General features: G+C 52.6%; 2 protein-coding genes across 2 annotated transcripts in view; one reads left to right on the top strand and one right to left on the bottom strand.

Annotated features, from left to right (window-relative positions):
* HCN2 (hyperpolarization activated cyclic nucleotide gated potassium and sodium channel 2) overlaps nt 1–12,996 on the top strand; it is a 21,799-nt gene extending 8,803 nt beyond the window's left edge. The window contains exons 2-8 of the mRNA XM_069102091.1: nt 447–870; nt 2,981–3,142; nt 4,362–4,580; nt 6,360–6,506; nt 8,568–8,808; nt 10,799–10,963; nt 11,679–12,996. Coding sequence (XP_068958192.1) covers nt 447–870; nt 2,981–3,142; nt 4,362–4,580; nt 6,360–6,506; nt 8,568–8,808; nt 10,799–10,963; nt 11,679–12,493 — 2,173 coding nt within the window. The 3' untranslated portion in view covers nt 12,494–12,996. The remainder of the gene's footprint in view (nt 1–446; nt 871–2,980; nt 3,143–4,361; nt 4,581–6,359; nt 6,507–8,567; nt 8,809–10,798; nt 10,964–11,678) is intronic.
* A 3,854-nt stretch (nt 12,997–16,850) lies between these two features.
* Nucleotides 16,851–21,276, bottom strand: part of POLRMT (RNA polymerase mitochondrial) — a 38,927-nt gene continuing 34,501 nt past the window's right edge. The window contains exons 15-21 of the mRNA XM_069101965.1: nt 20,468–20,581; nt 20,293–20,345; nt 19,840–19,938; nt 19,248–19,320; nt 18,630–18,721; nt 18,011–18,087; nt 16,851–17,468 (exon numbers count right to left, since the gene is read on the bottom strand). Coding sequence (XP_068958066.1) covers nt 17,419–17,468; nt 18,011–18,087; nt 18,630–18,721; nt 19,248–19,320; nt 19,840–19,938; nt 20,293–20,345; nt 20,468–20,581 — 558 coding nt within the window. The 3' untranslated portion in view covers nt 16,851–17,418. The remainder of the gene's footprint in view (nt 17,469–18,010; nt 18,088–18,629; nt 18,722–19,247; nt 19,321–19,839; nt 19,939–20,292; nt 20,346–20,467; nt 20,582–21,276) is intronic.

Below are 21,276 nucleotides of genomic sequence, written 5' to 3'. Positions count from 1 at the left end.
CTCTCTCTCTCTCTCTCTCTCTCTCTCTCTCTCCTTCTCTCTCCCCCATTCTCTCTCCTCTCTCTCTCCCTCTCTCTCTCCTTCTCTCTCTCTTTCTCTTCCTCCCTCTCCCTCTCTGTCTACCTCTTCCTCTCTGTCTCCATTCCTCTTTTGACCAGTTCTAATTGTAAGGAGAAAGTGAAGTACCTAGACCAGCAGTTGGGATATCCGGGTTCTGTTCCTAGCTCTTCCATTTATTTATTTTGGGACTTTGGGCAATCTCCTTTCCCTTTCTGTGCCTCAGTTTCCCCATAAGGGTTGTCTCTCACTGCCCTTCTAGCTGTCATATTTTATGAGTTTGAGTGGGAGTGGAGGGAGCTTCTTCTCAGAGACAAGGGGTAGACAGGGTTGGAAATGGAGTTGGAGCCTTGAATGCTATGACCAGCTGCCCCTTTCCCTGGCCACAGGTTCTACTGGGACTTCACTATGCTGCTATTCATGGTGGGGAACCTCATCATCATTCCTGTGGGCATCACCTTCTTCAAGGATGAGACCACAGCACCATGGATAGTGTTCAATGTGGTCTCAGATACCTTCTTCCTCATGGACCTGGTTCTGAACTTCCGCACTGGCATTGTCATAGAGGACAACACCGAGATCATTCTAGACCCCGAGAAGATCAAGAAGAAATATCTGCGCACATGGTTCGTGGTGGACTTTGTGTCCTCCATCCCTGTGGATTACATTTTCCTCATTGTGGAGAAGGGCATCGACTCAGAGGTCTACAAGACTGCCCGCGCCTTACGCATTGTCCGATTTACAAAGATCCTCAGTCTCCTTCGCCTGCTGCGCCTCTCCCGCCTCATCCGCTACATCCACCAGTGGGAAGAGGTGAGGCCCATAGCTTGGTTAAAGGGGTTTGGCATCTCAGCTTATTGGGGAGCTGAAGCTGCTCCCAGGTCCCTGGACAAGAGAGGAAGAAAACAGAGTGAAAACATTCCTTCCTTCTTATTGCCTTCCCTCTCCCTCCTTCCCTTCCTTCCTTCTTGTCTCTTTTCTGTGGCCCTTGGTAGACTTTCTTTCTTATTCCTTCCTTCTCATCCTCCCTTCCTCTCTTCTTCTCTTTCATATGCCCTCTTATTTTTGCTGCTTCTTCCCTCCTCTAGCCTTCTTATTTCTTCCCTCCCTACCTTCTTTCTTTCCTTCTTTTCCTTTACTCTTTCATTCCTCCATTCCTCTCTATTTTCCTTCTTTCCTCCCTCTTCTTTGTTTCTTACTTCTGTTCCCATCTCTCTCTACTCCTCTCTCCCTTCCTCCATCTCTCTCTCTCTCTTTCCATGGCTTTCTTCTTTCATCCCCTTTTTCCTTCTTTTCTTTCTCCTGTTCCCCTCTCTCTTCTTTCCTCTTTCCTTTTCTCCATCCCTTTCTTCCTTTGCTTCCTTCCTTCCCTTTCTCCCCTTCTTTCTTATTCGGTCCCCTTTCCCCTCCCCCCATTCTTTTGTATCTCTCCCCACTCTCCACTCTCTCTCTCCCAAACATTTGTTAAGACCTTACTGTGTGCTGGGCTGAGCTGAGCTGAGGCGAGCCATTCACAAGGATAGATAAGCTCTTATCCCTACACAGTCTAGCAGGGGACATAAACTACATCCCACAAATAATTATGATCACAAGTCATTGCTCCCATTTCGATGCCATTTTATGGTTTAATAGATATTAATAATAACAGCAGCTCCTGTTTCTCCAGGCCAGACCAGGATTGTAAATCCTTTAGCCTTTAGTAAAGGGCTTGACCCGCAACCACCCCGAGAAGCAGCTAGCATAAGCATTTTACAAATGAGGAATCATTTGGTGAAATTAAAGACAGGATTTGAATTCAGGTCTCCTGACTAAATTCAGGATTCATTCCACTGAACCAGCAGTAGTCCAACTGTGAGCAGAGGCTGTGGGGAATCTGAGGGCTGATCCAATCCTAGGTCAGTGGGGGAGGGGGTGGGGGAAGGCCAGGGAAACTTCCCAAAGGAGATAGCATTGGAGCTGGGTCTGCAAAAATGGGAGCCCTCTCTGTTGGGAGACTGAGCCCACCTGAGGATCTGACCCCTCAAGCCTGACTTTGGCTCTTCCCTTCCAACCCCACTACAGAGCTCTGTGTGTGTGTCTCTGGATGAATAGAAAAGGGCAGAGGAGGGGGGGTGTCTAGCGGGGACTGGGGGGTATGTCATGGCTCTAAATAGCCTGGTGTGTCTGAGGTAGGGCTGTTCCTCTGTGTGTGTGTAGGTGTTGGGTGTCTAGCCAGGGGGTGTGACCAGGCTGTAAATAGTCTGTATGTGTGTTTGGAGAGACACAGGGGGCTGGCCTGGATGGGAGAATGAATAGAAGGGGGTTGCTCCTCCTGTCTGGGCATTTGTATCTCCTGTGGCCACCTCTGGGTGTCTGTGTTGGTCTCTATGTCTCTGCTAGGGATCTCTGTCCCTGTGGGTGTTTCTCTCTGACTTCTGACTTTAGGTCTTTTTCTGGGTGCTGTTTCTCTCCCTATGTCTCTCTGTCTCTCTTTGTCTTTGTCTCTTTCTGTCTCTCTCTCTCTCTCTCTCTCTCTCTCTCTCTCTCTCTCTGTCTCTGTCTCTGTCTCTGTCTCTCTCTCTGTCTCTGCATGTCTATATGTATTTCTGAGTCTTTCTCTCTGCATACACGCAGAAGGGTAGGCCTGAATGGGTGGGGGGGAGGGAGTCTATGGATGGCCTGTCCTTCCCCTTTCTGGTCTGGCACTTTAGTATGCTAAGTCCCAGTCTGATAGACCCAGGAGTCTTGGTTAGGTTCTAGCTTCACTGGTTCCATGTATGGCCTGGGGAAGTGCTCTCAATTCTCCCATCTGGAAAATGGACGTTGAATGACACTTGCTCTGTCTAGACCGCACCCTAGAAAACAATAGGATGAAGGGGAGGGGGGTAAAGGTAGGGCATCCCTTCTTTCTCCTTCACTGGTTCCCTTGAACACTTGCCCCCAGATCTTCCACATGACCTATGACCTGGCCAGCGCCGTCATGCGCATTTTCAACCTCATCAGCATGATGTTGCTTCTGTGCCACTGGGACGGCTGCCTCCAGTTCCTGGTGCCCATGCTACAGGACTTCCCCAAGAACTGCTGGGTCTCCATCAATGGCATGGTGGTGAGTCCTCCCCCACACCTCCTGACCCCTGATCCGGACCCTTCCAACAAAGCAAAAGAAACAAAAAAATCAAAAACGCAAAAGCTCCCCATTCCTCAGTTCCTGAGCTGGATGTCCCAAGGCTCCTCTGCTCTGCTCCTCTCCCACCCAAAAAGACGCCTCCAAACCTCCTCTTGGTTCCTGGGCCTGGCCCTGCAGACCTCCAGTCCCTGACACCACCCAGTCCTCCAGCTTCACTAACTCAGCCCAGGGTTTTGTGGGGGCAGGGCCTGGGGCCTGGAATGGGGCCCACATAAAGGCTCTGAGCTGGGAGGAGTGGGGGTAGGCAGCCTGGCCAGGAATGCAGAGGAAGGGAGCAAAGGAAAGAGTGTCCGAGAAGGATCTGGGAACCAGGCGCCAGCTGCAGCCATTGTTCTCGAGCCCTACACACAGGGGACAGTTTTCCTGAATGGCCTCCCCCCACCCCCATCCCTGGAGAAGGGCAAATGAGGACACTGGGGGAAAAGCTCCTCAGGAACACAGCTGCGGGGACTGGGGAGGGGCCGATCCGCCTCTGGCAGCCTCGTCCTTGACCCCCTCCCAGTGTCTCTTCCTCCAGCCACTCACCATGTCCTCTTTTCTCTAACTGGCCCTCCTTCAGCTTCCAGCCTCCGTCCCTGCCTCCAGCTGTTTCTCCAGCTTTGTGGTTTTTCCTCTCTCTGTTTTATAGAACAGGGAATGTCAGAGCTGAAAAGAACCTTAGGACATAGAATTCAGAGCTGGGAGGTCCCTTAGAATCGAGAATATCAGAACCAAGGGGAACTTTAGAGCAGAGAATGTCAGAACCGGGAGAGCCCTTAGAACACAATATCAGAGCTGGAGGACCCTTAGAACACAGAATGTCAGAGCTGTGAGGTCTCCTAGAACACAGAATGTCAGAAATGATAAGTATCATAGAATGCATAAGGTCAGAACTGGGAAGGACCTTAGAGAATTGAATCAACCTCCTCATTTGACAGATGGGGAAACTGAGGCCTAGAGAAGGGAATGGTCTTGCTTGGAGTCAGTCGATAAGGGACAGAGCTGTGTGGTGATTGTTCTGTGACTGAGATGGAATACGTGGACTGGAAGACAGAGCGTCGAGAAGGGGGGTTGAGGGTGGATGGCCGTGGGGCCTGGCAGGAGGAGAGCCCATGTGGCGGCCTCCCTGTGACAGGCTCTCCCCCTGCTCCTGCTTTAGAACCACTCCTGGAGTGAGCTCTACTCCTTCGCCCTGTTCAAGGCCATGAGCCACATGCTCTGCATTGGTTATGGGCGCCAGGCCCCCGAGAGCATGACGGACATCTGGCTGACCATGCTGAGCATGATCGTGGGGGCCACCTGCTACGCCATGTTCATTGGCCATGCCACGGCCCTCATCCAGTCCCTGGACTCCTCTCGGCGCCAGTATCAGGAGAAGGTGGGTCTGGGTGAGTGGGGGGGGGGGTAGGAGTGGGAAGGATAGTAGAGGCGGGGCCCCTGCCCTCAGGGAGTCACAGTCTGACCCTGTCAGAAGCCACCTTCTCAGAAATGATCTGGGGCAGGTCAGATTCCTGGGGTTTGGCACCATGGACAGCGCCCACCCCCATTCCCCAGTGATGTTTCCAGAGCCCTTTAGAGTCTACCCAGCGCTTTATCTAGATTCTCCTATGTGGGCTTCATGACAACTCTGTGAAGCAGGTATAAAGGTGCTGTCACCATTTTAGTGATGAGGACACTGAGGCACAGAAAGGTCAAGCCAGTTTTTCCGAGGTCACAGAGCTCGTAAGTGGCAAGGACAGGTTCCTGACTCCATGAGCCCGTTCTCTGGTCATGAAATCGTTGAATGTTGGTCAAGAGAATGGTCTGATGTTCCAGGCAGTCCTACTCCCACCACCTTCTCCCTACAACAGGCTCCCTGCTCTGTTCCCAGCAACGGGGAGAGATTGCAGTTCGTCATCCACACTCTCAGTCAGGGGTCAGGCACGCCGATATAGGATGCTCACTTGGGACCAGTATTTCAGGGGTGGGGTGGGGACAAGGGATGAGGAATGTCTCAGCTGGTCCTCATGCTGGGGCTCGAGGCAAGAGCTCCCTCCTAGCAGTGCCCAGGGGTGCCAGCCGGGGTGAGCTCCAGCCTGAACCTCTTTGCCTTCATGCCTTCCCTAATCATACCTCCCAGCTCATGTTTGGGCATCATGCCCACACTGGTACCTCCCAAACAGAAGCTTGGGTCCATCGCACCCAAACAATGAGGGGGTGGCACCACCCGGTCAGTCATCACGGGTTCTTGGTGACCTCAGGGAGGCTGCAGCTGGGACCAGCACTGGGCATGGGGGGCAGGGAGCAGGAAATGCTTGGGCATCCCCCTGACTCCTGGCACTGCCTGTCACCTCCAGGCGGCCAACATAGATGCTCGTCTTGGCAGTTTCCGGTAATGTCCTGGCTTGAGCTCTTATTCAGAAACTTCTTAAGCGGGTTCCTGGCCCCCTGTGGGCCTAGTCCCGACTTAGATTCTTGGTTTTTCCTGCGCTTTTTCAGGAAGGAGATTCCTGGAAATATCCCATGAGAAGGCCTCCTTCACAACAAGGAGTAATAGAGACTTGAGAGAGGGTCCATCTGGTCATTCCCTCCCCACCCCATACACACTTTACAGCTAAGGGGAGGTTGGGTCCCTTGCCCAAGGTCACACAGCTAATGGGAGACCTGAGATTTAAACCCAGGCACAATGATTCCGAGCCCAGTGGACTTTCCACGACCTGACTGCCCTTGGGGTTGTCATTCTTCCTGCTCCTCTTCTCGCTCTTTCCAGCTATTACTTGGGCTGACACATGAGAGGCATGAAAGGGAGAACTGCGAATTTGGGTTCAGACCAGTGCCCCCCGGGGCAGCTGAGAACTGGACACAGAGTCAGGAAGGCTTGGGTTCAAGTCGTGCTCCGCATGCTTACTAGCTGTGTGATCCTCAACAAGTTACCTAGCCCCTTAGCTTGGGTTTCCTCATCTGTACAATGGCCCTAATAAGCACCTGCCTCACAGGGTCGTTGGCAGAATCCAGTGAGACAGCCTGAAGGCCCCCTTAGCTGTTAGGGGATGGTGCTGATGCAGGATGGGAGGCATGCTGGGGCCCGGCTTGGGCAGCATCGGCACCGGGGGGTGGGGGTGGGGCTGGCCAGGGGTCAGCAGGCCCTGACCACTCTCCTTCTGTCTCCGACCCACAGTATAAGCAGGTGGAGCAGTACATGTCTTTCCACAAGCTGCCTGCTGACTTCCGGCAGAAGATTCATGACTACTACGAGCATCGGTACCAAGGCAAGATGTTTGATGAGGACAGTATCCTGGGCGAGCTGAATGGGCCCCTGCGAGAGGTGAGGCTCTGAGGATTCGGAGGCAGCCGCCACAGGTGGATGAGGGCTGGGGGGAGGAAGGGGATGCCTAGCCCCTGGTCTCCATCATCTCCCACCCTCCCCACCCAGAGAAGCTACGTCTCTCCCACGCTTTCCAGGTCCCAAATGTCTTCTCCCCTGTGACTTCGAGGAATCATAGCATCCTTTATCTAGGAGTAGAGGCCTTCAAGGCCATCTAGCCGACCTTCCTCATTTTACAAATGAGGAAATTGAGGGAAGTGAGGTCACACTGATAGGAAGCATCAGATGATTTAAACCCAGGTCCTCTGACTCCAGAGCCCAGAGAAGTGTCCTGCTGTGACCCCACTGGGAGAGAAGCCAGACAAGGGGCATTCTTTCCCATTTGATTTACTTATTTATTTGCTTTTGTTGTTGTTGTTTTGGAGGGGGGAAGGCAGGGCAGTTGGGGTTAAGTGACTTGCCCAAGGTCACACAGCTAGTAAGTGTTAAATGTCTGAGGCCGGATTTGAACTCAGGTCTTCCTGACTCTGTGCCACCTACCCACCCCCATTCTTTCCCATTTTAAAGATTAGGAAACAGAGGCTGAGAAGTAAAGTCACTTGAATGAGGTCACACAGCAGAGCTCATAATAACAATAACAGCACTATCATAGCTCACCCTTATAGACCACCTGCTACGTGTCACACACTGTGCTAAGGACTTTCCAGGTTTATCCCAGGTGATCCTTGCCTCCAGCCTGGGAGGTAAGTGCTGTCATTATAGCCTATGTTGCAGTTGAGGAAAGTGAGGCAGACGGGTGACATGGCTTGCCTGGGTCACAGGGCTAGTAAGGATTCGAACTCGTCTTCCTGAATCGGAAGTTATGTGTCCTGTTTGTTTTGCCACCAGGGCCTCAAACCCTGATTGTCTGGACTGACTCTTATCCCTTTTCTTGCTACCCCCCCTTCCACTTCTCATCCATTCTGCCTTCCCCTTCTGACTTCTTCCTCATTCCCTTTCTTTGCCTTTGACCAGGTTATCTCCCGGGTCCAGGAAGGCTCTCCCTGCTCTCTGCAGCCTCCATCAGGGTTCTGTGTAGGGCCCTCTCCTACAGGATGCCTTTCCTGAGTCCCCCCAGTTGAAAGAGTGCCTTCCCCCCAAAAAAACACCTTTGTATTTACTTGAATATATGTGTATATGTAAGAGAGAGAGAGAGAGAGAGAGAGAGAGAGAGAGAGAGAGAGAGAGAAAGAGGAAGAAACAGAGAGACACAGAGAGTAAGAGACAGAGACAAGAGAGACGGAGACAGAAATAGAAAGAGAAACAGAGAGAGAGAGGCAGGCAGAGGCAGAGACAGCATAGCATAGTGGGTGGAGAACTAGACAGGGAACCAGGGAGCCCTGGGTCCGATTCCAGCCTTTGACACATATTGATTGTGTCACCCTAGGTAAGACACAACCTCTCAGTGTCCGGCAACTCTCTGAAACAATGGTTCCCAAACTTTTTGGTCCCAGGACTCCTTAACACTCTTAAAAAGTATTTAGGACCCTTTAAGTTCCCAAGAATTTTTGTTTACATGGGTTATAGCTGTCGATATTTACCATATTAGAAATTAAAAGGTCTTGGTAGTATTATGACAATCATTTTGACCTTGTAGACCCCCTGAGAGGCTCTCGTGAGCCCGCCCAGGGCCCCCAGAGTGCACTGAGAAGAAGCGCTGTTAGACTGTTAGGTACAGAGAAGGTACTGACCAGCCTTGCTGGAGGGACTTTCCTCAACCAGGATTCCTTATCCTAGTGAAACTCCCCCTACATTTTGTATTAACTTATCTATGTATGTCTATTGTCAGGTTCCCTTTCTTCCTCAGTAAACTATAAGCATTATGAGGGCAGGGGCCTTCGCTGTCTATGCCTGGCACTTAGTAGGCCTTGAATACGTTCTCCTTGAATTACATTTAATGCCTCCAGCCCCTGTCCACCCCGCCCCCGTCATGCTGCCTGGCTAGCCTTGACTCCTGCCCCCCAAAGCCATACACCCCCTGCCCTCTCTGACAATCTTGTTCTTCTGTCTTTATGCTCACAGGAGATCGTGAACTTCAACTGCCGGAAGCTGGTGGCCTCCATGCCTCTCTTTGCCAATGCAGACCCCAACTTTGTCACAGCTATGCTGACCAAGCTCAAATTTGAGGTTTTTCAGCCAGGGGACTACATCATTCGTGAGGGTACCATTGGCAAGAAAATGTACTTCATTCAGCACGGCGTGGTCAGCGTCCTCACCAAGGGCAACAAGGAGATGAAACTCTCGGATGGCTCCTATTTTGGGGGTGAGTGTCCCTGGAGGAGTCTGGGGATAGTCCCTCCCCCCCCCACGCTGTTCTCCTTGGGCATGGCCACCCCCAGCAGGAAAGTGGTTCGCCAGTACCTGGGGCTGGGTGGGACCTCAGAACACCGCCCCATACAGAGGTCTGTCTGTTTGGGTGCCTCCAGGAACAAGAGATTTACTCTCCTGAGGCTGTCTATCCCATGGTGGTACAGCTCTGATCCTTAGAAAGGTCTTTCTTCTGTTAAGAAACAAGCTGCCTGTCTGTAGCATACAGAATTTGAGAAATAAAAGAGATCTGAGGAAGCATTTATTCTGGGGAGCATGGTTCCCCTTATTTAACACCCCCAATGTGGTGGCCTTCAGCCTCTGTTTGAGCATATCCACTGACAGTAAGCTTTCACTGCTGTTCCATTTGAGACAGATTTCTTTGACCTTGAGCCCAAAAGTTTGTGATGATTAAAAAGGTTCAAGAGACATAGTTTCTGGGTAATTTAATAATTTTTCAGAGGGTGGTCATTTGGCTCTTAGACCAAAGACAATCATGGGGGCTGACTCACAGTTCATATACCCTTCAAAGAGCAGGTGTTCCTGAAGGGTGGCAATCAACTCTGATTGGTTAACACAATAGGAGATGAGCTATATTAAAATGAAGGACTGAGAGTGACATCATGTCACCCTTGGACAGAGAAACTCTCCGTCTACTCAGACCACCCCCAGCTTTGGGCTCTCTAGACAAAAGGATCATTTTTCTCCCCTTCCGCCCTTTAACTTAAGGGTTCATTCATTCATCCAACTTCAGTTCAGAGACTAGAAGACACAGTGGATGGAGCACTGGGCCTGGGGTCAGGAAGACCTGAGTTCAAATCCCCAGCCTCAGACACTTACTAGCTATGTGACCCTGGGCAAGTCACTTAACTGCTATCATCCTTGGTTTCCCCATCTGAAAATGGGGATTATAACACCTACCTCCTATATGAAGATACTTGTAAAATGTTTGGTAAACCTTAAAGTGCTAGCTATAATTATTATTATTCAAAAGCATAGCATAGAAGTCAGCATACTGGGCTTGGAGTCAAGAAGTGTGGGTTTGAAATCCTACCTCATATTACTAGCTAGCTGTGTGAGCCAAGGTCATTTGGCCTGTTTAATCATCTCTAAATTGGGAAGTCATAATTTTATTCCGTACCCCACAGGGTTGTTGCAAGGACAGCACTTCAAAGCATTCTCTGTAAATGTGAGTTATTATTATTCTGCCAACATTTGTTAAGCACCTACTGTGTACAGGTCACTCTGCTCAGTTCCAAAGGACCTTACCTTCTAATGGGGGAGTGGGAATACAGAGGATAAAGCATAGATAAAAGGGAGAAGAAGGGATCTGGAATTCTTTTAATACATCTCAGGCCTGAAAAGTTCACCTGTTTCCCTGCCTGGGCCAATGCACCTTCCCCTCTAAAAAAATAGTTGTCCCAGAATTTTCCAGAAAACTTGAGGGAGCAGGAACTGGCGTCCAGAAACACTGCAGAGAAGAGAGTGGCCCTAATGTCCCACCAGGCCTGAGATCCCAAGCCTAATGACTGACAAGAGGTTCGGAGGCCTGGGTCTCCAGAGCACCTCATAGCATACTGTTACCACTGGGTGCTCCCCCTGTCTCTTGGCCCAGAAGCATGAGGTCATCAGGGATCAGCTTGGGGTTGGGGATTTCGGCCTCCATCGCAGTCCCTGCCCCAGCCCTGGCTTCTCCTCCTCGCTTTCCCATCCAACAGGGCTCCTGAGGCCCATCTCCAGAGACCTTCAGAAGTGGAAGTAGTCTTGGGCTTTCTGGGGACCTTTGGGTGGCTCCCCCACAGGGTACTGTTGGGGTACCATCAGTCTCATTTCCCCCAACCTCCTCCATCATTAGTTCTGAAGCCCAGCTGGGAGTGACCTGGGCTCAAGGGGGCATGGGATGGGATGGGAAGGCCCACACTGACAGTTTCTTGGGGCCCCTGCAGAGATCTGCCTGCTGACCCGGGGCCGGCGAACAGCCAGTGTCCGGGCTGACACCTACTGCCGCCTTTACTCCTTGAGTGTAGACAACTTTAATGAAGTGCTGGAGGAGTATCCTATGATGAGACGGGCTTTTGAGACCGTGGCCATTGACCGACTCGACCGGATTGGTTAGTAGAGAGCTGAGGGAGAGAGGTCTGGGAAGGGAAGAATAAGGGGGTCAGAGGGTATGGAGCTTGAGTGAGGGTACAGAAGGGTCATGAGATGTCAGAGCCAGGAGAGCCACTAAAAAATGTCTATAATGGAAGAAGTCTTACCACATAGAATGTCAAAGCTGGATGGAAGAGTCCTGGGAACGTGGGATTTCAGATCTGGGAGGGATCTTAGAACACAGGATATAGAGCTGGGAAGTTCCTTAGGACACAAAATGGCAGAGTTGGGAGGGCCCTTAGAACACAGAATGTCTGACCTGGGAGGGCCCTTGGAACACAGGATGTCAGAGCCAGGAGGGCCCTTAGAACCCAGGATGTCAGAGCTGGGAGGGCCCCTAGAACCCAGGATGTCAGGGCTGGGAGTGAGCTCTTAGAACACAGTGTCAGAGCTGGGAGGGCCCTTAGAACATAGGATGTCAGAGCTGGGGGGGCTGCCTTAGAGATCATATACTTCAGTCTCGTCTTACAGAAGAGAGATTAGTCCCTAAAAGGCAAAAGGATTCTCCCAGGGACCCATAACATGTGTCACATTTGAACCTGGGTCTCCTGTTCCCTGAATCTCCTGCCTCCTGGGTACTTTGTGGAGTGAGATTGCCCTGTCCTGGGAGGAGCTGGGGCAGTCCTCCAGAGGCCTCCTATCCTCACCCCCAGCCTTTCTCTCCTCCCCTCCCAGGCAAGAAGAACTCAATCCTTTTGCACAAGGTCCAACATGACCTGCACTCGGGTGTCTTCAACAACCAGGAGAATGAGATTATCCAGGAGATTGTGAAGTATGACCGGGAGATGGTTCAGCAGGCCGAGCTAGGCCAGCACCCTGGGCTTTACCCCGCAGCCCAGCCCCAGGTCACCTCGGCCATCGCCACTCTGCAGCAGGCGGTCGCCATGAGCTTCTGCCCACAGATGGCCAGCCCTCTGGTGGGCCCCCTGGCGCTAAGCTCCCCCCGGATGATGTACGCCCAGGCCGTCCCCAGTCCCTTCTCAGTCTCGCCCATTCTCTTCCAAGCCCCTCCACCGCCTCAGCCCCCTCCTCCCCCGGCCACGGCCAGCCCCCCCTCACAGAGCCCACGGGCTAGCCGGACCTTCCCATATGGGGCCAAGGGCGAGTCAGGTTCCCAGCTCTCGCTAGGCCCAGCCCGAGCCCCAGGCTCACCCCAGAGGCCCGCTGCCCACAAGAGCACACAAGCCCTGCACACAACCTGCCTGAGCCACGAGTCCAGGCCTCTGTCCGCCTCCCAGCCTTCCCTGCCCCAGCCCTCAGGTCCCACCCCCGGTCCCCCACCCAGCACCTCCCGGGAAGCCAGCAGCTCCACTCCTCGCCTGGGACCTGGCCCAACCCGCCTTGCCCTGCCACACCAGCTGTCCAGTGGCTCAGTGTATGCAGGCCCAGGCCCAGCCCCAGCCCAGGACTCGGGGGCCGCCAGAAAGGATTCTGCTGCCAGCGCTCACGAAGTGGACTCAGCCAGATCAAGGCTGTCTTCCAACTTGTGACCCTTGCTTGGGCCTAGGATGGGGCTACTAGCCGGGCCAGGTTGGGGCAGAGGTATCCACTGCCTCCTCTCTCCCTCACCTCCCCAGGACTGAGGTGACCCGGAGGGGAACCTCGGGGGGGCCAGGATCTGGGCCCTCCCCCTGCTCAGCCCGGCTCAGCCCTGGCTCAGTCCTGTCATCCAAGACCAAAGCCCTGTCTCATTCCTGCTGACATTCAAGAGAGCCTTTGCTCTCTTCTCTGCATCATAGAAGCCATAGACCTTTAGCATAGACATCCGTGTGTGTCCGTCTGTGTGTGTCTGTGTGAGTGAGGGGGCCTGAGCTCAGGCAAGGTAGACGATGGCTAATTTCTTCATGTAACCCCTCCCCACTTCTCTCTCACTCTTGGTTGATCAGAGAGAAGGCTCATCTCTGCATCCCATGTCCCTCTGTCCTTTCCCAGGCACCATGGGACCGAGGCCTTGCTTTGCCTCTCCTAGACAAATATAGGATATAGAATAAAATGTAGAAAGTAGAACATAGGATGTCAGAGTGGGAAGGGCCTAAGAGACTGGCTAGCACCCCATGTTTTTAGATGGGGAAACTGAGATTCACAGAAAGGAAGGGGTGTGTACAAGGTCATCCCGTGAGGAATGGCAAAGCCCTAACTTGAACTGAGTCCAAGACTAGGGTTCTTCCCATCGTACTATGTTGCCTAGAAGACCTAGTCTGATGGGTTTCCTGTTCCCCTAAAGATAAATATAAAAAATAATTTTAAAAAATGGAAAAGGGGCCTCCTACCAATTCTCTACTCTCATCCCTGCTTCCCAGGATGTTAGGGACTTACCCCCTTGCTTTCCTTCCTTTCTCCTCTGAGCCACCCTCAGCATCAAGGTTAGGGGGGCTTATGTCACCTCTGTGCCTCAGTTTCCCCATCTGTACAATGGGGGAAGAACGCTACCCTGCCTCTCCTAGGGTAGGTGCTTGGGGATCCTCAAGGGGTGGTGGTCCACTGGCTACTAGTCCCTCGGATCTCTTCCTAGAAACCCCAAACAAGACCAGGGTTGTCCCACTGTTCCAGGGACTTCGAGGTCAGGCAGCTTTGCAGAGGGCCCCTTGCCCTGGTGTGTCTTTTCCTGTCTGCGTCCCTGTTTTTTGGGTTTTTTTCTTTGTTAAGCGTAGTGTCCAGCCCAACTGAGCTGCTGCCCTGCCTTCCCACTGCCCCTGCCTTTGCCTGGTGACCCTGAGACTAAGGTTGTGGAAATCCTCCTGCCTAGGGCACCATGGTCCTCTGGGCAGCGTGTGGTCCATGCTGTCTGTCCTGGTGTGTGTATTTGGACACGCACAAGCACCATTTGTCCTGGTATGTGTGTGGATGTGTTGTTTGTGCGTGTGTACGTGTGTGTGTGTGTGCGTGTGTTCGTCTGCATGTTCTGAATTCAGAGTCCACAGCCTGGCCATACTGGAGCTCAGGGGGACATGGGGAGATAGAATGGCTCAGGGGACTGAGCCCCATGGGTAGGAGAAGGTGGCTTAGGGGTAAAGCTCGAGGTTGGGCTAGCAGCACTGGGGTTAGGAAACCTGGCTCTGGGGAGTATTGGCTAAGCCTGCCCCCCCTTTTTTCTTCATTTGCAAAATGGGCTCCCCTGACTCCCATTAGTCTCAGTAGTGGGGAGTGAAAAAGCAGCAGCAGCAGCCAGCTGGCTCCCAGCCAAAGAGACCCTTGCCTTCCCTCAGGGCCATGGTAAGGGGTGGGGTCAGCCTGGAGAATTCCCCTAGAGGTCTTCTGACACAGATGAGTGAAGGCACCAGGACCCGCCTACACAAGTAGCCAATACCTCTGTGTCTGTTTTCCAGAAGTGGGGAGAATGACCCCTGGCCTGGAGAGAGGGCAGGAGGCATGGGGGGGTCCTCACCCTACACTGAGTTTTTATCAGATCACTCAGCCGTACACCCCAATCATGCAGCCTGTCTCCCTAACTGAGGCTCTCCCCCTCCCCAGATAGGCATCACCTTCCACTCCCTCACCCATCCAGCTGCTGCCATTCTGTTGAATGTATAACTGATAACGGAACAAAAAGGTGGCAACTCTCGAGTCTTGTCTCCAACTAACCTGACGGGGCCCCAGCGGGAGACCCCTGCCCCACTCCCACCCCATCCTGTGCAATAAACATGAGTGCATTGGCACCCTATGCCTCTGTCTGGTTCCTCCAATCCTTGGCGTGGGGGGGGGCACGATGCCAACCCCTCTTCCCCCCAAGAAGAAACATCTAGGGCCAAATGCCTGCAACCACCTACCTCTCTTCTATATCATGGCGTAAGGGAAGAGCTGTTATTTGGAGTCAGACCCAAGGCCTACTCGTGACCTTGTCACCTCTGATCTGTCAGCCTCCAAAGGGGCTTGGGTTAGATCACGGGTGGCAAGCTCCAAACAGAACTGGCGTGAGGGTCCCTGTGAGCTACATATCGACTTGGAAAACCAGATTTATGCATTTCTCTTAGAATCTGTTTTGTTCAGTATTTCCCCATTACACTTTAATCCTGCATGCTGTGGGCCGTGTGTGTTTGGCAACCCTGGGAGTAGGTGCCCTGTAAAGTCCCTTCTCACTCCAAACCCCAGATTCTATAAATAGTCATTCCTTTCTCTGTCTTGGGTGGGACCAATGACTTCCCACTGGGTTGGAGGGAATGGCCCTAGCAACCTGCTTGTTCAGAGGCATTTGGCCCAAGGGCCTCCCTCCCTCCCTCCATCTCTACCTTACTATCTATTATCTGGGGCAAATTCCTTCCAGTCTCTTGTTCTACTTCCCTTATAAAAGAGGGGAGTTGGATTGAAGGGTGTTTAACCTCATCTGTCTCCTGGCAGCCTGGGGAGGCTTATGGACCCCTCATAATGTTTTCAAATACATAAAATACATAGGATTGGAAAAGGAAACTGATTATATTGAAATTGTTATGAAATTACTTTTTTCTTTAAGTGCACAAACACCAGGGTAAGAACCTCTGGACTAGATTTTTACTCCTCTGGGTTCAAATAATCCACATTTTTTACCCAGGCCCAGCCTTGGCCTCTTCTGTCTAGCCTACAGAATGAGACAATACAGGCCAGACCAGGCTCAAGAACGTGTGTGTGTGGGGGGGGGGGGCAGGGCTCAGAGGAGTTGAATTCTACTTGGTGTCTTTTTCCACTCCACCTTCTTGGTGAGCAAAGGGCCCCACCATCTACCTCTGCAGTCAGCACCACCAAGCCCACAGCTGACAGCAGGTCAGCTTGCACTGAGAGTACCCTTGAACCTTGCACCCAGAGCCAGGGACCCAGCAGAGGTCCCTTTGTCCTGTGCTATCATGGCTCTTGTGGGAGATGCCCTGGTGGCAGTCTGTGGGCCTGTGGGAAAGGAGTGTGCCAGGGCTATCCTCCCCAGATTTTTCACCTTGAAGGCTGCCTCGAGCCTTGGACAGCCTCGTCTTCCTTTAGAGCTCACTGAGGTCAGCCAAATTTCATTAAGACCTTGGAGGCTATTTTTGTTACTTAACCTTCTCCCCCGACACTGGGAGCAGGGACAGACTCGCCATTTGGCTACTGTGGAAACTAGGGCTTGCTTTTATCCCAAGCTGCTCTCCTTCCAGTTCCCAGAGGGGCATGGGAGCAAGAGACTAGGTCACCTTAGCTTTTTCCAATGGAAGGAAGGCTTCAAAACCTGGCCTGTCCAAAGGTAAGATAGGTCTAGGCTGAGGCCCTCTACTCCAGGCAGGAGAAAGGTCACCTTTTCTGCTACCCAGCAAGCTCCTTGTCCACATGACAGCAGGAGGGGAAAAGGGGGGCTGCGGGTTCTACTGTCCCATCTCCTGTGATCCGAGGCTCAGATTACAGTGTGGTCAGTCTGTGCCTCAGACAGCCTCCCCAATTAGCCCTGCAGCTTAGGGGAGGCAGCAGGGAAAGCCTACGGGCCCCAAATCCAGGCAGCCCCAATCCCAGAGGTGACCTCCCTCTCCTACTGAAGCCCCTGCCTGCTCTCAACACAAAATGCCAGCATCTCCTCTTAAAACTCCAAACCTCACTGCTCAGTGTGAACTGGAGAAACAGAGCCCCAGATGAGTTTCACTGGGGAAAACAGACAAGGACAGAGGAAGCCACTTCCTCTGAGTCGGTGACAATAGACAAGGAGGTCCAGGAAAGCCGGGCTCTGGTCTTGGCTAGTTTTCCCCTTCTTCCCCTGATCCATCTGTGAAATCTCCATTCTGACAAGAGCAGGTCAGATCAGGATTCTCAGTGGTGCTTTTCCCCTTCCCCCACCTGCAAGCTGAGGTCTATGAGGCTGGGTGATTCTCCCCCTGCCCCTCTGTGGGGCCAGCAGAGCTGGACAGCATGCATTCTCACTGGGGTTAACAGTTTTTTATTTACACTACTGTACATGGGCCAGAGGTTTCTGGATGCCCAGGATGGACAAATAGGCAAAAGTATGGAAAATCCAGTGGTCCTCCTGCAAGGAGAATCCTGTCTAATGCCAATTCCTCATCATTCCCCTGGGTCACGGGCCCCTTGGTACCTGTGGGTCAGGAGGCTGATATAAGTGAGTAAGGAATGTGGCCTGGCCCCAGTATTTTCTGGGAGGTCAGCTAGGAGAGCTGGGAGATTCATGCAGCTAAGGCTGGGAAACAGCCCCAGAAGCATTCTTGTGAGCTGTGCCCACAACCACGGGTCAGTCTAAGTGATGACAATCGAAGGCGACACAGCCCCTCACTGCCAGATGAGCTCACCCTGGGCTTGAGACAGGATGGACTCTTTGCCAGATCAATGCAGGGAGGGCCCAAAAGGCACAGACCAGGAGGAACCAAATCCCCAAATCCTCAGGATGCAGGGATTCCCCTGGCAAAGGCCATTCGAATTCAGTCTCAGGAATGGGCCCTGGTCCCATCAGGGGCACCTGGCATACTCAGAGTTATCTTCAACTGAAGAAGTAGGTGGATTTCTTCACATTCTGTAGATCAAAATCTCCTAAGAGAGGGATGGAGAAAAGGATGAGTCAGTGAAGCCAGGGCCCTTCCACCACTCATCAAAGCATCCCAAGAGAGATGCGCTGCCAAGTGCTGGGAGAGTGGAGGGTGAGGCTGCAGGCCAACAGTCCTGGGTCCCCTTCCCAGGTGTTCATGCACAAAGGCCCTGTGTTCGAGACTCAGGGCAGAGGTTATAGGGCCAGAGCCAAAGCCTCTCTGCAGAGTGGGTGGAGTCTCATCTGGAGGGGCTAGGGCATGGGAGGCAGGACAGAACTGGAGGGAGATGAATCAGTGAAGAGGTTCCCAAGTGGCAGAAGACTGCTGTGGGATTCAGGGTGGGCAGGTCTCAGACACTCCCCACACAATGCCTCTTCTTCATCCTTGGGGCTCTGTTCTGCTAAGATGGGGTGGGGGCAAGTGAGGGAGGATGGGAGTGGCCACAGGGGCTCAGCCTGGCTCCCAAGGGTGGACAGTCTGGATGCACAGGATACCCCAGCTCCTCTCCTCCCCACCCCACAACACAGGCCCATCTGGCCTTCCTACCTCTTTCAGGCACATGAGACAGAGTCCTTAGCATCAACTTCTCATTGACAGACTTTCCCTCAGAGGAGCCACGAGACCTAAGATCAAAGCCGAGAGGGAAAAAAACCACCAGAGAATGACCAACCAATAGCAAAGCACCAGCAAGTGGCCTGGGACCCAAAGGGCAGGGTTTCCAGGGAATCCTGATAGGAGACCACTAAGGACAGCAGAGATGGGCAGATGAGCAAATAGTCACTGCAAAGGGAGAGAGGCTAGGGTGATTTGGGTTTGAAGGAAGCAGGATGTACTGCTGAACAGCAGCTGGGGTGGATTGGAAGGTGCTACAGAGACTTGGGGTCTATTCCAGGCTCTGCCTCGACCTGGCAAATCCCTTCCCCACTCCAGGCAGAAGCTTTGCCGTCTGTCCAATGAGTGGCTCGGCCTCCACAACCCAGCAGGGATTTCCAGGGCTCAGTCATTGGGTCAGAGACCCTTGTACCCCAGGGGTTTCTGTCCAGTGGCCAAGGAGGAGAGGCCCAATGCCAAGGCCTGTCTCTGAACTCTCCGGAGAAAGCCTTCTCCCTTCAGTAGAGGCCCCCTGGCCACTGGGAAGAAGAGGGGAGGGGAAGTGGTTACTCACTGGGTTTTAGAGCAGTATTTCTGTACCAGGTAGTGGGATAATTCTTGCAGAATAGGTTGACTATGCAGATTCACAAACTGTTCACGACAGACCTGGAAAGCAGGAGAAAACTGAAGTCTCAGTCTCCTTCCTGTCCCTTTTGGATGGGAAGGGAAATGGAGGAAGATTCCCAACTGAGATACTCCCCCCTCAGCAGAAATCACCCCAACTGTGGCCCAGCCTTGCTCAGCCTCATCAGAGCAATGGCGCCAAGGGGGACCTACAGCAGTCCTAGTCTGGGCTTCTGGACTCTCAAGGCACCTGCTACCTTGGAGTTGGCTTCAGAAAGAAACACACCAGCTAGCCTCTGAGGCCCTGCCCTGGTTACTGACGGCCCAGAGGGAGCCAAGAGGTGAGGAATGGGAAAAAGGAAGTTCACAGACTCTCCAAACTGGAGCGACCTCAGAACTTAGCTAGCCCCCTTGTCCTTTTCTATATGAATTCCCTTTGTGCCTCCCAAGGCAAGGCTGACTGGCAGCATCTCTGAGAGCAACACAGGAGCACCTAGGGGCTCTTGCAAGCTTCACCCTATGATCTTCACCTTCAGAACCTATGAGTATGGCAAGGAAGGTCACTCACCTCATTCATGATGTCCACAGTGGAGGCATGTGTCCAGAAGCAGTCATGCACAGAGACGAAGGTCAGTCCCTTCCTGGGAGGCAGAGAAAGGTTAGCGTGGGGGGCTGATGTTACAGAAGGAAACACAGCTGAGGGGTGGGCAGAGAACAAATGAACCCCCTGGGGACTCTGACTTCATACATGGCCCAGGAGAATAGCTGTCGGCTGCCAAAGTCCTGCTCTAATCTGAACTCTCAGCTCCTTCATCTACAACTGAAGCTGCTCCCTCTCTGCCAAGGCTCCCAGCTTGCTAAAGGAAGAATTAAGGGAATAAAACTCAAGAGTCCCATAAGCAAAATTCAGGGGGATAGGGGGCCTAGAAGATTTATGACCAGGGCAAATGATACAGAGGAAGACCCCACCCCCTCCCTGAACATACCCCCACACCCGTACCTACAGAGCCCTAACAGGAATGGAAGTGACTGGAGAAGGGTCAGGGAACAAAGCCTTTCTGCAGGCTGGTAGATGAGGCTGTTTCTTACAGGCTGTTGGTAGGACCACCTCTACCACACCTACGCCAGCTGCACACCTGGGCCAGGGGCTGGCTGCTTACCTGTGACAGTACAAGGCAGTCAGCATCATGTGGGTGGAGTCCAGCGAGTGGATGAAGTTGGGGGGGAAAGCATTCGTCTGTTTCAAGGTGTTTGGTTTCCTGAGAGGACAAGGGGAAGGGGATACCTGTCTCACTGAACTCCTGGGCCAGAGACCTCTTCTTCCTTATTCCCAACAATTCACAGTATGCAAAACCTCCAGCCCCAATCTGAAGCAGGACTGGATCCCCAGGCCACTGAGAAGGGATATCACTACTGAGCACTTTAAAGAAATCAGTGCCTGGGATGCAAGGGCTTCGGCCCTTGGCTAAAAGCTAGTTCCCCTGGCACCAGGCTGGTGAGGAAGCCAGAGGGGAGTGTTCTGAGGTGGGTATGTGGGACAGTTGGTGCTAGAGTCTGAAATCAGACAGGCACTTATTCCCCGTGACTTGGAGTCTGTATGAGAGGTCACTCACTGGTTGACATCAGAGCAACTCAAGAGGCACAGAGACTGCATACTCCCAGGAACCTGAGGAGAGAGTGAGGAAGTCACTGTGGAAATGTAAGCACAATCCCCACCCCCACCCCACCACGTTTTGGGAGGGAGAGGCAAGAGACAGCAGGGATATGCTCAGGGAAGGGGTCACTTACGATGATTTTCTGGGTCTTGTGATACGGCTGAATGATGGGAAGGCCCAGAGGGGTGACCCACTGTACAGTGGACCCTGACTTAGAGATGAGGTGAGCACTCTTTGTCAGCCAGTCCTACAGAGAGAACCAGGGTTGGGGGACAGAGGGGAAGTGTGAGGTGAAGGCTCTGAGAGGAGCGTTTCAAAGCAGAAAGGTACCTAGATTTGGAGTCCAAAGGCCTGGGTTTGAATCACAAGATCTCAGTGACCTTGGAAGCTGCTCCCTTCCTGAGCCTGGTTTTCTTATCTGAACTTCAAAGATCCAGGAGTACCTTCTGATATGGGTGCCTCCCTCACTGACAAAGATCACAAACCACCCTGGGCCCAATCGTCTGGGAATGAACCTCCCTATACAAAACTAGGCCTTCACAAGTAAGGGAACTGAGGCCCATGGAGGTGGAGTGACTTAACCAAGGATCTAGACTCAGGTCTTCCCATTGCACCATGATGCCTCCCATACTCACAGGCCTCAGAATTAGCACTCCCTATTTCATGGGGTTATATGAGTGATAACAAAGATAAAGGAGAAACACTTATAAACACAAAGAGGATGCCTCACCATGCCTGGGACCTCTGACTTAACTAATGAGCTAAGCCTTGGTCACCAATGCTGAGGCATTCCCTCTGGGAAGAAATGTTCCTCTCCTGCTATAAGTGGACCCAGCCCTATATGGGGTGGGGGAGGGGTGTAATGTTAAGGGAATCTGAAGATCTTCCCTGACCCTTAATGGGATTCACTTGGAGAACTTTGCTTAGGGGAGGCCTGTTTCT

The sequence above is a fragment of the Petaurus breviceps genome, unplaced genomic scaffold (assembly GCF_028583685.1).
Source record: "Petaurus breviceps papuanus isolate PSGF00001 unplaced genomic scaffold, PetGlider_PUasm1.0 103, whole genome shotgun sequence".
Classification (NCBI taxonomy): domain Eukaryota; kingdom Metazoa; phylum Chordata; class Mammalia; order Diprotodontia; family Petauridae; genus Petaurus; species Petaurus breviceps.
This window is presented reverse-complemented; position numbering and strand designations above follow the sequence as displayed.